Here is a 15,364-nt window from a genome sequence, read left to right on the forward strand (position 1 = left end):
AATGATGAACAAAGTTTAATGAACTGTTTACAATATAAACACAGTTACAAACATTAATAGTTTAAAAAAAGAAGTCTAAACACATGTTAACTATTTCAATTTCACAAAAATAGTTGCTGTTAATGACCCACTGTCACCAAGAAAGTTCTAAGATCACATTTCCAACACCATGACTGTCCCTGATGGACCTGTTGACTCAACACATCCTCCACAGTGTGATGAAAGTCAGTCTGGTACCAGTCCTGGATTGTTAACACCATGGACACCACCACCAGCAGGTGGTGTGTGTATGAATACACATAGATGCTTGTACATGGAACACCAGTTACTGTGATAAATAGTTTTCATTCTATTGTTTTTGTATTTAATATTTGTATTTTTTATTTTGTTAATCTGCTTTTTTCCCTCTATTTTTCTGTAGTTGAGTTAAAGTAACACACAAATTTACCTGTTGTGGGATTAATCATGTTTTATCTTTTATTATGCTGTTCTTCTTTAAATACAATATACTATAGTAAATATATTAGTATATACGCTTTATTATCAATATTATTAAATATAGACGCTATTAAGTTAGTCTGTCCCATTGTAAAGCAAAGGTTGGTGCTCAGTGTGGTTTCAGACAATAATGTATGTCGACATCTGTGAACAAAGAATTCTTTCTTTCTTTCTTTCTTTCTTTCTTTCTAAAATATGTAACAAATTTGATCTAATAATGAATATGGTTGGAGATGTAAACACACCAGCAGACCACAGGGTTACTGGAACAATGCAGACAATCCTTGATCAGAGACCAGTGATGAACTGGAGGATCTACTCTTATTTTTTACTGATTGGATGATCACGGTTCAATTTTACTGGCTGTACAAAAAAAAGATGCTGGGACTTTTTTATGTGCATTTTAGTTGCACGAAATGCTGTTTTTAGCGCACGTTAAAGTACAACAAAATGGCACTTTTTATGCAAAAGCTGCATTTAATGACCACCAAGAACATAGTATTTTTTTAACGCTGTTTTAGCCACATAGAATGGCTCTTTTAATGCCATTTTTAATAACAAATGGCATATTTTATGCAGTTTTATTACAAACCACCAATAAAGTGGCGAATTATGGCCCTTTTGGCTTGCAATATGGGTGAACCGTGCTGCTGCAACGCTCCTTTCTGTATTAATTAAATTTTTTTTTTAGATTTCTTCTCTCTGTAACCTGATTTGTTGACTTATTTATTTTTTTATTTATTCATTCATTCATTGTGGTGCTCCTGTGATGGCTCATAAACAAGCTGTTGAGCCTGTATAATAGATCCTATTACAGACTGGGAGGTGGCAGCATAAACACATTTGACCTGATGAAACCTTTGGGAATAAATGTATGTTTTTGCTATCAGCTGCTCTTGTGGACCTTATGCTGCTTAAAGTAGAAGTGAAGGCAATGTCAGCTGCTGCTGTGTTTACATGCTCTCACACACCTGGAGCTGGGAACCCACACACTGGTTTTCTCTACTGTCAGCAGTCGTGCAGCAATGCTGGTGTCCACTCAGCAAGAATGAAGCCAGCAGCCTCTCAAACTTAAGTCTGTTTTGCTATTCCACTTGTACTATGTCAGCATCCCTGAAAACACACTGAGAGGCTCAACAATGATCTACATATTCAGCTAAATCAGTGGTTCCGAACTTTTTCTGGGGGGCCATTTTCATGGACAACAGTAATGTTAAGGCCCCCCATTTAGTTTTTTGACAGCTTCTTTGTTAACTAGTTAAAACCATGTCACTGGCAGAAGGAATCATCAGTTTCTCTGCTATAGTGTGAGATGTTTTAAACCTGGAAACTCTGCAAACTACTTCAGGTGAGTTGAGCTTTGATTGAGACAGATGCTGATTTAATTAAACAACTCTGCCATATATGACAGGTGAGTAGTTTATTTCTAGTAATCTAGTAAGTAATCAACAGGTTTTTCATTGTGTTCCAGATGAAAAGTCCCCAGGTGATGGTATAACTTGTTTGGCTTTATGCTGTCAGATGCTTATATTTTGCAACATCTTTTCTTTACCCAGTCATAACTCCCCCTCATCAAAACCCCCAATTAATAACTCCCCTCAGTTATAACTCCCCCTCGTCATAACCCCCCCCCCAGTCATAACTCCCCTCAGTTATAACTCCCCCCAGTCATAACTCCCCCTGTTCATAACTCCCCTCAGTCATTACTCCCCCCAGTCATAACTCCCCCTCGTCAAAACCCCCAATTAATAACTCCCCTCAGTCATAACTCCCCCCAGTCATAACTCCCCTTATTCATAACTCCCCCCAGTCATAACTCCCCCTCATCAAAACCCCTAATTAATAACTCCCCCCAGTCATAACTCCCCTTAGTCATAACTCCCCCTATTCATAACTCCCCTCTGTCATTACTCCCCCCAGTCATAACTCCCCCTCATCAAAACCCCCAATTAATAACTCCCCTCAGTTATAACTCCCCCTCGTCATAACCCCACCCAGTCAAAACTCCCCTCAGTCATAACTCCCCTCAGTCATTACTCCCCCCAGTCATAACTCCCCCTCATCAAAACCCCCAATTAATGACTCCCCTCAGTTATAACTCCCCCTCGTCATAACCCCCTCCCCCAGTCAAAGCTCCCCTCAGTTATAACTCCCCCTATTCATAACTCCCCTCAGTCATTACTCCCCCCCAGTCATAATTTCCCCTTGTCATAACCCCCCTCAGTCAAAACTCCCCTCAGTTATAACTCCCCCCAGTCATAACTCCCCTCAGTCATTACTCCCCCTCATCAAAACCCCCAATTAATAACTCCCCTCAGTTATAACTCCCCCTCGTCATAACCCCCCCCCCCCCAGTCAAAGCTCCCCTCAGTTATAACTCCCCCTATTCATAACTCCCCTCAGTCATTACTCCCCCCAGTCATAACTCCCCCTCGTCATAACTCCCCTCAGTTATAACTCCCCTCAGTCATAACTGCCCCTCGTCATAACCCCCCAGTCATAACTCCCTTCAGTCAAAACTCCCCTTAGTCATAACTCCCCAGTCATAACTCCCCCCCCCCCCCTTTTTTTTTTATTTCTTTATTTTTTATCTTTTAAAGTTTGAATGCTAATTTTTACATACAAATGTTTAACTGTTTTGTTTGAGAGTTCACGCAGCTAGAAAAATGTGGTGTCATGGGATTTTTTATTTTGCATGTATTTTTTTCCTTTTTTAATCTCTTATGAGGTGTTTATGTTGCTTATTATTCACTTTTAGCATTTAATAACCTTTGAAGTAAGGTTGAAATTAAAAAAGTACATCAAAGTATCAAATAATTTTTATGGACAGTATCTTTTTTGGCAGAGTTAAATTTGATTATTTCAAAGAATTTCTGGGAACTTCAGTGCAAACTGTCACTAATCACATCAACACAATAAAAACTGATTAAATCCAGGTAAAACTGTGTCAGCAGACATTTCCTCCACAGTGAACCTCTGATCATTTTCTGCTCAAAGTCCAGTCTCCTCCCCCCCCAAAACACACACACACACACACACATCCTCTCCCGGATCATACAGCTCTTTCACTTGGTTGTGGTTGCTATAACAACATTTCTGACTGATTGTATTCTGCCGCCCACACCCCCATGAAGTAATGAAATTCATTAGAAAATGAGCAGAGAGCTCACTAAGCACAAGCGTCAGCCTGCTGATTAGGTGATGGAATCTGGACAGAAAAAAGGTGAGGAAGTTTTAAATTTCAGTCTTCCTGTCAGCACCAGTTGGGACTGAGATGAAAGATGACAGCAGTGAAGTAACTGAGACTGTCTCCAGCATTTATACTGTTTGGTTACTTTGCAACTAGCTTGGAGGGTGTCCATATAATCTAAATGATATCTTTATGGCTGTTTCTGCTTGAGTTTGGAGAATCCATATTTGAAATTGATAGTTTGTTATGAACCTTGTGATGGGCAAAAACACACATGATCTCCACTTTTAAGGTGCTAATTACAGCACAAGAAAAAGCGCTGGATGAGAGTGTCTTTAAGAACCAAACAAGTCAAGCCCTTCAGTGATTTGGTGGAGTTTCAAACAGCAATAATAATGTTTATAGCTAGAAATAATTCACTACCTGAACACATGCAAAAAAAATTTTTTATTCATGAAAGGAGGGATATAATCTGAGGGGGAAATTCAATCTGAAGATTTCAAGAATAAGAACAACTATGTGCCTTACAGTATATGCTGTAAAATGATGTAATAATCTTTATGAAGAACACACATCATCCAGTTTAAGAAAAAAATAAAGAAATTGTATTTAGAAAGTAAGAGAACATGCATAAACCATACAAAACCATATATATATATATATGTATATACAATATATAAATACAAGTAACTTGGAATCCCACAAGCAAATGCAACCTCGAACAGGCCACAAGAAAAGCAGCCACAGCCAAATACCTCCAACGAGGTCATCAGATACCCTGCAGGAATAATAAGCTGGCCAAAGGAAGAGATTCAGACCACAGATGTGAAAACAGGAAACCTCCTAACCATGCATGGAGGGTTCCACCCAAAATCCAGCTCCCTGAGACTGTACACTAAGCACAAGGAAGGAGGCAGAGGACTAGTGAGGGTCAGAACCACTATCCAGGATGAAACATCCAACATCCTTGAATACATCAGGAAGATGGCCTCCATGGACAAAGTGCTCAGTGAAGGTCTCAGGCAGTGGAAAACAGATCATGTGGTGATGGAGGAACCATCATGGGAGGAAAAGCCCCTCCATGGAATGTACCACCGACAGATAACTGAAGTGGCTGATATCGAGAAATCCTACCAATGGCTAGAAAGGGCTGGACTGAAAGACAGCACAGAGGCACTGATCATAGCTGCACAGGAGCAGGCCTTGAGCACCAGGGTAATAGAGGCCCAGATCTACCATACAAGACAAGACCCCAGGTGTAAACTGTGCAAAGAGGCCCCTGAGACAATCCAGCACATAACTGCAGGGTGTAAGATGCTGGCAGGGAAAGCTTACAAGGAGCGTCATAACCAAGTGGCTGGTATAGTGTACAGGAACATCTGTGCGGAGTACAGACTGGAAGCCCCGAGCTCAAGGTGGGAAACACCTCCGAAGGTGGTAGAGAATAACCGAGCTAAGATCCTGTGGGACTTCCAGATCCAGACCGACAAAATGGTAATTGTGGACATTGTGGTGATGGACAAACAGCAGAGGAAAGCTGGTGTGGTTGACATCGCAATACCAAGCGATTGCAACATCAGGAAAAAGGAACATGAGAAACTAGAGAAATGCCAAGGCCGGAAAGAAGAACTTGAGAAGGCCTGGAAAGTGAAGGCAACAGTGGTGCCCGTGGTCATTGGAGCACTCGGGGCAGTAACCCCCAAACTGGAAGAGTGGCTACAGCAGATCCCAGGTCAAACTGTAACGGCTGACTCAGGAACGGCTGGACACAAGCGCAGGTTGCAGGTTTTGAGGAGGTTTAATGAAGTCAGTCAGTGGATCGAATGCACAAGCAAAGGCAAGACTAGACACTGAATGGAGGCAGACAGAAGATATATATAGAGCTGTGTCCAGGTGTAGACTATTAGGCTGATGAGGGAATGCAGGTGATTCTCATAATGGCAGCGTCCGGTGCGTTGTGGGTGGTGTAGTCCTGTCCTAGTACTCCGGGGATGACGAGCGGTCTGGCGGATGAGGTGCAGCCCTGACACAAACCTCAGACATCTCAGTCCAGAAGAGTGCAGTCCTAGGAACAGCAAAGATACTGCGCAGAACCCTCAAGCTCCCAGTCCTCTGGTAGAGGACCCGAGCTTGGATGAATGAGGCCGCCCACGGAGGGCGAGGGGGCAATTTTATATATATATATATATATATATATATATATATATGTATGTATATATGTGCTGATGTGCTTTGTGGACTTGGAGAAGGCATTTGACCGTGTCCCCCAGGGGCTCCTGTGGGGGGTACTCCGGGAGTATGGAGTGCCGGACTCGCTTGTACGAGCTGTTCGGTCCCTGTACGACCGTTGTCAGAGCTTGGTTCACATTGCCGGCAGTAAATCAGAATTGTTTCCAGTGCGGGTTGGACTCCGCCAGGGCTGCCCTCTGTCACCGATTCTGTTCATAACTTTTATGGACAGAATTTCTAGGTGCAGCCGGGTGTTGAGGGGATCCGGGTTGGTGGCCTCAGGATTGGGTCTCTGCTCTTTGCGGATGATGTGGTGTGAAGCGGCTGGGATGAGAATCAGCACCGAGACCATGGTCCTCAGCCGGAAAAGGGTGGAGTGCTCTCTCCGGGTCTGCAATAGGGTCCTGCCCCAAGTGGAAGAGTTCACGTATCTCAGGGTCTTTTTCATGAATGAGGGAAGGATGGAGCAGAAGATGGACAGGTGGATCTGTGCGGAGTCTGCAGTGATGTGGACTCTGCATCGGTCTGTCGTGGTGAAGAAGGAGCTGAACCAAAAGGCAAAGCTCTCAATTTACCGGTCGATCTACGTTCCTACCCTCACCTATGGCCACGAGCTGTGGGTAGTGACCGAAAGAACAAGATCACGAATAAAAGCGGCCGAAATGAGTTTTCTCCGCAGGGTGGCCGGGCTCTCCCTTAGAGATGGGGTGAGAAGCTCGGTGATCCGGGCGGAGCTCAGAGTAGAGTCCTCCTCCACATCGAGAGGAGCCAGATAAGGTGGCTCCGGCATCTGGTCAGGATGCCTCCTGGACGCCTCCCTGGTGAGGAGTGCTGGGCACGTCCCACTGGGAGGAGGCCCCGGGGAAGACCTAAGACGCGCTGGACAGACTACATCTCTTGGCTGGCCTGGGAATGCCTCGGGATCCCTCCGGATGAGATGGTGAATGTGGCCGGGGGAAGTCTGGTTTTCCCTGCTTAGGCAGCTGCCCCTTCAGCCCGATTCCGGATAAGCTGCAGAAAATGGATGGATATATATATGTATATATATATATATATATATATATATACATATATATGTATATATATAGTAATTACTTAATCTTTTCTGACTTGATATTGATTAATTTGAATGATTTTCTTTCTTTTTTTTTTAAAAAAGATACCAAATTACTTTCTATTTAAGCTCTCACTGTCTGTATAAGTTATCAATATGGTTGTTGTTCATGTAACACCTGAATTTATTTACAAATATATCAATATATATAAAATAAAATACAATTAAATATAAATTAAATTAATAACAATCAGCAAACTCAAATAAACAATAAATAAAAATAAAATAAAAAGAGATTAAAAAAAAAAGACCCCAAAGCAATTTGTAACAAATTTGGCACTATGGGGGTTAAGGGGTTAACTCTCTCTGTCCTCTGCCTCAGCAGCTGTTGCCATGACCACAGATGAGGTGGAAAGTCACCAGAAGAAGCCGAAGCAACAGGAGGAACCCAGCCAGGACGCTCGGCCACCGTCTCCTGAGGATGAGCAGCTCCGGCTACGAAACCGTAACTCTGCCGGCCGTGGTCTCTCGCGCCTCTTTTCATCCTTCCTGAAAAGGCGTTCACAGTGTGAGAGTGAAGGTGGAGACAGGGGGAATACGGAAGAAGAAGAGGCTAAAGCTCCAATAGCTGACCCTGAGCCTGAACTAAGAGTAGAGGGAGAGGTTGCTCTGGACCAGCACTCTGTCAGCAGCACTGAGGCTCAGGTCAGTCCCAGAGAAGTCATTGGGGTGGACAATTTTCTCACACTGCTTCTACATTTTATGTCAGTTTCTGTCAAATAAATGTTAACAAAGTTTTTCTGAGAGGATCTACCTAATACTGTACCTGGACGAGTTTTTGTGTAACATTAAGCCTTATAATTATGAGGGACATTTCACTGTGACCATGGATGTTTTAGACAGAGTTTTCACACATCAGTCATTTATCTGATGTGTCTCGTGCATCCATCCATCTATCCATCCATCCATCCATCCATCCATCCATCCATTCATTCATCCATCCATCATCCATCCATCATCCATCCATCCATCCATTCATCCATCATGATCAAGAACATGATCCTCATGAAGCTGCCAGCCTGGCCAGATGTAGGTGGGGAGGTAATAGCATCTTCAGCCCCAGAGTAAAAACCAAACAGCATTTTTTACTAGGTGATGCTGAGGAGGCAGCTCTGGACCCAGTGAGGGTGCCATGTTTGTGTAGCTGGGGTCATGGTGTCTATCAGCCTCAGTCAATTTGATTCCCCTTCACCTGATCTTTTTCATTCCTGGTGGCAGATTCCAAAAGTTTATTTATTCTCCAGCTTTGTTTAGACTCTTACCTTCTTATTCAGTTTCCTCAGTTCTTCTTCTTCTTTTTCTTCTTCGTCTTCTTCTACTTGAGTGTCTTGTAAGGCAAGGCAAATTTATATGTGTAGAATATTTCATGTACAAGACAATTCAAAGTGCTTTATATAAAACATAAAAACATTACCACAAGGTGCAGGGGAAGAAAAAAGAAATACAAGTGCATTAGAAAAACAAAGATTAAAAAGATTAAATTGATTACATAAAACAGCAAGAAAAAGCTCAGATAAAGAAATAAAGTTAAGATTTCAGCGTAAAAGAACCAAATGCAGATCTGGGCTCTAAATAAAAACTAGTCCATACAGCAGAGAACAGGTGGGTCTTTAACCTGGATCTAAATAAACTGAGTGTTTCAGCTGATCTGAGGCTTTCTGGGAGTTTGTTCCAGACATGTGGAGCATAGAAGCTGAACGCAGCTTCTCCATGTCTGGTTCTGACTCTGGGAACTGTTAAGAAACTGGATCCAGATGACCTGAGGGTTCTGGTAGGTTCATACTGGGTCAAGAGGTCACTGATGTGTGTTGGTCCTAAACCATTCAGAGCTTTCTAGACCAGCAGCAGCACTTTAAAGTCTATTCTCTGACAGACCGGCAGCCAGTGTAAAGACCTCAGAGCTGGACTGATGTGGTCCACTTTCTTGGTCTTAGTGAGGACTGGAGCAGCAGAGTTCTGGATCAGCTGCAGGTGTCTGACTGATGTTTTAGGTAGAACCTGTAAAAACACTGTTAAAATAATCAAGCCGACTAAAGATGGAAGCTGGACTAGTTTTTCCAGGCCCTGCTGAGACATCAGATCTTTTACCCTTGATATGTTCTTAAGGTGATAGTAGGCTGACTTTGTGATTCCCTTAATGTGTTTCTCAAAGTTAAGGTCTGAGTCCATCAGTACACCCAGATTTCTGGCCTGGTTGGTGGTTTTTAGGTATATAGACTGAAGCTCTGTGGTGACCTTTAATCGTTTCTCTTTGGCTCCAAAGACCATCACCTCAGTTTTGTTTTTGTTTAACTGGAGAAGGTTCAGTCACATCCAGTCATTAATTTCCTAAATACATTTACCAAGAGCCTGTACAGGGCTTCGATCTCCTGGTGACATTGTAATATATATCTGTGTGTCATCTGCGTAGCTATGGTAACTAATGTTGTTCTTTATGACCTGTGCCAGTGGGAGCATGTAGATGTTAAACAGAAGAGGTCCCAGGATGGAACCTTGGGGAACTCCACATGTAATTCTTGTCTGCTCAGATGTAAAATTACCTAATGACACAAAGTACTTTCTATTCTCTAAATAAGATTTAAACCAGTGTAGCGCCAGAGAGGTCCACCCAGTTCTCCAGTCGGGAGTAATATATTGTGGTCGACTGTATCAAATGCAGCACTGAGGTCCAGTAAGACTAAGACTGACATTTTTCCATCAGCTGTATTCAAACATATGTCATTAATGACTTTGGTCAGAGCATCTCAGTGCTGTGGTGCTGCCTAAAACCTGACTGGAAGACATCGTAGCAGTTGTTTGTGTTAAAAAGTCGTTTAGTTGATGAAAAACGGCTTTTTCAATTATCTTACTTAGAAAAGGAAGATTTGAGATCGGCCTGTAGTTGCTCATTTGTGTCTTGTCTAGATTGTCCCTTTTTGGCAGGGGTTTGATTACAGCTGTTTTTCAAAGCTCTGGGAAGACGGCAGAAATTAAAGAGCAACTGGCAGGTTAAGAGCATGATTAATGGTTTGGATTATGCATATTTTATAGTTAATATCTATTTAGTTTTTGTTGAAGTCCGTGAATAAGAAAATAAAGAAATCGGTTATGGACTATTAAAAACTGCTCAAATGACTGTAAAAATCTGTTTTGCCGGAAGTGACGTCACGTAAGGGACTCTGTTATGTACGTTATTGCTAACACAACAGTTATGGCTAACACAACGGAACGGAATGGGCGTGAGATTATGGAGGAAGAAGAAGATAATTTTATTTTTAGAAGTGAAGGACCGGATCCATACAGTTTTGAACCTGAAGCTACAAACAGAGTCACTGACAACCAGCAAAGGAGATCGTTGACGGGAAACAGGCAGCAGATTCAGTCATGGGCAGCTGAAAACATCTGGAGGATTAATCAAACAGCATGGTAAGTGATACAAATGTTTCGTAAATTTTCTTCCACATTAGCCTTCTGAATTGGGCAAGTAATACCTGGTTATGCTGCAGACCAGTGAAAAAATACAGTGTTTGCAATAGCAAATAGATTTTAAAGCCTTTTACTTACTGCAGCCGATAGGAAGACATCCCTGTCCTGCCCCGCCCTGACAGGTTTGTTTTAAAAATCACGTTTCGCCACAAAAAAAACAACTTCAAGCTGCTACTATGTCACTAGCGATTCGTGACAAAACATTGGTTAAATAAAATAGTTCTGTGGCAGATAATGCCTATAAAAGCTGTGCAATGGCTACCCCGTTCACACAGTTGTAGACAGAAAAGCGCTGTTCTAATCAAATCATCTGATGATACGTAGGCTAGTGCCCAAAGTAGCCTCGCTAAGGCTCCATCATCTAATCCACGTCGGGTAGCCTAATTAACAGCGCAAAACAGTCATTTTAGACTATAAACAACTTTCTGAATTGTGTTGATTGATCAAGGAATACCAGAGTTATAATCTTTTTTCTGAAGTTGGTCAGACTGGATGTGCGTGTAGTGCGCAAAAAAAAGCCCACGCTGTTCTAAACTCATAAATACCTCATAGAATGTACGTGCTGTAATGTCTTAGTTTTACCAGCACTCTCTAAACTTAGAAGCAGACTATTTCAATGCGGTATTTAAATACGCTTAAAAAAAAAAAAAAAAAAAAACTGGAAGAAAATTTGTTGCGCCAGGATGCTGGTTCCATGACGAAGGATGGATCTGCGCACTGGCTGAGCAGATCCATCGCTTGTTTTTTTTTGTTTTGTTTTTTCGCTAAACTTACCTTTTTTTCTAATCCAACACTTGGTCTCAGCTTTTTCAGGATGTGTATAATTTTGCACTTTTTTCCCAATGATAAATAAAGCCTGATTCTGAGGTTTAAAGATATTGTTAAAACAGAAAAACTATTTTTAAAACTGGATTGTAAACCCTTCTGAATAATGGTCATTCCACATATGATGCCATGTGCACTGCAGTCTTAACACTTTATCCCCCAAACAACAGAGCCCACAACTCTCACCCACAATTGGTAATCCCTCTTCCCCCTATATTCAGCAAGGCCAGTGACAACAGAAAAAAGGGCATCTCAGCTTTATGTATTACATGAAATGTTTCAGCATGTTATAAGCAGCTATGACTACGGATGAAATATAAACATTTAATTTTTAAAGCCTGTATGTAAAAGTAAAAAAAATAAAAATCTTTACATGGTTGAACATATATTTACAACACTGTATCTACATTTAACAACAGAAATTCTTTAACAGCATGTTATCTAATTACAGGTGTTTATGTGGACACTGTCAGCCCATGAGCAGTGCGGAGGAGAGCATATGCTGCAGGGAGATTCCTGCAATTTGGAGCCTCGTCGAAGACCTCCATCCACAACCCGAAGGCATTACTTGTGTGGGACAGCATCCTGGGTTCTCTGCATGCTGTTTGAACCCCTGGGTGCTTCAGGTGGCCTACAGCGCTTTCAAGCAGGAACATGGTCCACTTGATCTGACCCAAAATGAACAGTTCAGGTATACTGCCTACAGGCAGATGGTACGCTGGGCACATGGAGTGCTTGGACGACATGTGAGGAAACCTCTTCCAGCATGTGTTGTCTCAGCAATCCGGTTAGCTTTCCCTGATGAACATGGTGTCTACCAAGGTTTCAGATGGCCTGACCTGTAACACATACAAGACATGTCTTCCTATTCTGTAAATTGTAATAATAAATAAAATATTTTGCTTCCATCTCAATGTCATCTTTCTGTTATGATCATCTTCCTGGATTTATTTAATAAGTTCTAATTATTAGAAGCAAAACATCTTATTTAAACTTGTTGCTAGAAGTAAATAAAGCTCAATTAATTTACACAGTCATACACGAATTACAAAGAGAGAATAGAGATAGAAAATACACTCTGAAATACACAGGCACATATTAGATGGTCCAGAATCTTATGGATTATATAATTCTGCGGGAAAATAGATGGCCATTATTTGAAGAAAATGTGCGCGATGCCTTCAATTATTTACCATATGATGGCTCCTTCTTTACTGGACGCACAGTGAATCCACCTTTGCAAACGGGATTAAATATGTTGAAACTGTCCTCAATAATAAGTAGTAAAAAGGGGACAATTCCGTTTTATAAGAAAAGGTTATAAACAGGTTAAAAAACAGAGAGAAAAACTTACTCTGCTCGTCTCCCGTTTCCGATGGGCGGCCCGCGGCTTCCCCGGTGAAGGCAGACGTGATGGGGCACCTGCTGCTGCTAGCATGCTAGCCGTAGCATGAACAGTGGGAACTGCATCAGACCTTAAACGCACTGACCTCATGGTCTTGTACCCCATCTTAAACGCAGTTAGGTCACTAGGCATATAGTCCGTTTCCACAAAGTGTGCGCTGCAAATGACGGAGTTTTTGGGATGAACGGACTTGAAAGTGAAGTCTTGGCGCCTAGCCTGGACAAACCTGACCCAGGAGCGAAAGGTGGGGCTCTTCTTGTTAGGGAAACTGTGGACACGATGTCCAGAGAGACTTGAATTTGTGCAGGATGCACAAACACAAGTATTCACCATGGTGATGTTCCAGAAATCTTTAGTTTTACTATTAGAAGTCTGGAGTAAAAAACACAGCCGATGCCTACGATAAACTGAGCTGATAGCCGCTGGCGTATGGGCTCGTTTACCTTACATGACGTCACGTATCACGTGACAGGAAAAGTTATGTTTTTTAAAGCACTGGATCGCAGACGAGCTGAATTAAGTGCAATTACAAAAAATGAAATTTTAAGAAGCTTTTATTTATGCCACAGTGTCTCTCGGACTTTTTCAAAACGTCATATTGTGGAAAATTCAACCTGAAAGATGCTCTTTAAAGATAAGTTAACAATCTGTAACAGATCTGGCTCCAGAGTCTTTGAAACCTGTTTGAAGAAACCTGTGGGCAGGATGTCCAAGCAGCAAGAGGAGAAGTTCAGCTGATGTACGATGTCGCCCAGATCTTTGCTGTTAATGGTGCTTAAACTGGTTTTCAATGGACACAGTATATTTCCTGAACCTGTTGCTGCTGATGAACCAACTGTTTGTCTGATATTCTGGATTTTGTCTTTGAAGCATTTGGCAAACTCATTGCAGCCTTGGTGGAATAAAGTTCAGGTGCTACTGACACAGGAGGGTTTGTTAACCTGTCAACAATGGTGAATAAGACACGAGCTTTATAATAGTTTTTGCTAATAACATCAGAGAAAAAGGACTTTCTTGCATTCCTTATTTGTAGATTATAAGAGTGAGTACAGGCAAATGGTGAATCAAAGATCACTGTCAGATTTCAGATTTCAAGACTTATACTCTTTGTCATAGATACAACAAAATTTTGTTGGAGCATCAATATTGGACCCGCTGTATAAAATGTAAGTCCTGTCCTGTTCAGAATGGTTCTCTCCACACAGAAACCCACACATCCCTCACCCCAGCTTCTCTCTGGGGATCCCTGGGCATTCCTAGGCTAGGAGGATATATCATCCACCCAGTGTGTCCCAGGTCCCCCTGAGGGCCTTGTCCCAGTTGATCATGCTTGAAAAATCTCCCAAAGGGAGGGACGAGGAAGCATCCTCATAAAATGTCATTATCACCTCATCTGACTCCTTCTGATGCTCCAGATGTTCACATTCTGCATCTGTGCATTCAGCACTTATCATACCAAAATAATAATTTTAAAGTTTCAAAGAATTGCTTTTACAACATCCTCACAGTCACAACAAACAAAAGAAAAGAAGTTAGTCACCAGTGTTTCTCAGAATAGCGTTTATTTATGATATCTGATTGTCCCCGTGTTGCAAGAGAAAGCAGTCCGAGAATTTTTTGAAGTTTTTTGTATACGTATTTAGCTCAGCCAACATCTGTTTATATGACATTATTTTCAGCATGAATTCCAACCATCCAGAGAAGAAGTGGTCTTCCAAAGTCTGAGGATTACTCTGGCAGCTGTGACTCCTCCCACCTCCTACATTACGCTTTGGTCTTTTCACATGTTAGGTTTTACTGCTTCATCCACCAACAAGCACAGTCTTGGTATTACCATACTAACACGTACAAAGGTTACTGGTTCAGTTTGACATTTCCAGCATGAATTATTGGAAAATAAACCCATCCTATGAAGCCTCGATGTAGTAGACTAAAACCTGTGCACCATCTTATAATAAATAAATGTTCTTTTTAAATGTTTCCCATTATTTAAGTATTTGTGACCATTCATCATCATTAATAGTACAGCCAAGATCCCTCTGTCAGACAAGTCTTAGACTTGAAAAAAAAATTTTAAAACTCCCAATTTAAACTATAATTGGAGATGATACAATTCATAAAGCACTCAAAAAAGACAGTTCTATCACAGTATACACTAAGTTTGGCACTTTCCTTTATTCCCGAGGAACTCCAGTAGCTGCAGTACAAAATCTATCACAAGAACTGTTTCTGCAAGAAACTATGACAGAAAATAAGCATTGTCATTAAAGTGATTTTGTTGGGTTCCACAGGTAGAGAAAAAAGAAGCTGAGGAGGACAAGGGTGGAAAAGAGAAGGAGAACAGCGATGAAAAAGGAGAGGAAGTTGTCACTGAAAAGGAGGAGGACAAGGAAAAGGAATCTGGTCCTGAAGGAGAGGAAAAGGGAGAGAAGAAGGAGAAGACATCAGAGGTTGAGGCCAAACCACCTAGAGCCCCACGCCGACCAAAGACCATGCAGATCAAAGTCACCCTACTGGACGACACCCTGTATGAGTGTGAGCTGGATGTAAGAACATTTTTCATCATAACCGTTTAGTTATGATAAAAGCCAGTTTTAACTGTTTGAATTCTGTATTTTCAATATTAGCAGCCAAAGGG

General features: G+C 41.7%; 1 protein-coding gene and 1 long non-coding RNA gene across 13 annotated transcripts in view; one reads left to right on the top strand and one right to left on the bottom strand.

The window, feature by feature from the left end:
* epb41a (erythrocyte membrane protein band 4.1a) overlaps positions 1-15,364 on the top strand; it is a 116,167-nt gene that overhangs the window by 12,176 nt on the left and 88,627 nt on the right. For 10 of the 12 annotated variants that reach the window (XM_042012245.1, XM_042012251.1, XM_042012249.1 and 7 more), the window contains exons 2-3: positions 7,357-7,676; positions 15,018-15,272. In XM_042012245.1, coding sequence (XP_041868179.1) covers positions 7,365-7,676; positions 15,018-15,272 — 567 coding nt within the window. In that variant the 5' untranslated portion in view covers positions 7,357-7,364. Of the gene's footprint in view, positions 1-7,353; positions 7,677-15,017; positions 15,273-15,364 lie in introns of all 12 variants that reach the window. The other 2 variants (XM_042012246.1, XM_042012255.1) reach the window with 2 other exon arrangements.
* Positions 11,563-13,352, bottom strand: LOC121657005. The gene is made up of 2 exons (XR_006013506.1): positions 12,676-13,352; positions 11,563-12,160 (listed from the first exon to the last, which is right to left on the bottom strand). It is a non-coding gene; the product is annotated as an uncharacterized LOC121657005 (long non-coding RNA).

This window comes from Melanotaenia boesemani, chromosome 17, assembly GCF_017639745.1.
Source record: "Melanotaenia boesemani isolate fMelBoe1 chromosome 17, fMelBoe1.pri, whole genome shotgun sequence".
NCBI lineage: Eukaryota > Metazoa > Chordata > Actinopteri > Atheriniformes > Melanotaeniidae > Melanotaenia > Melanotaenia boesemani.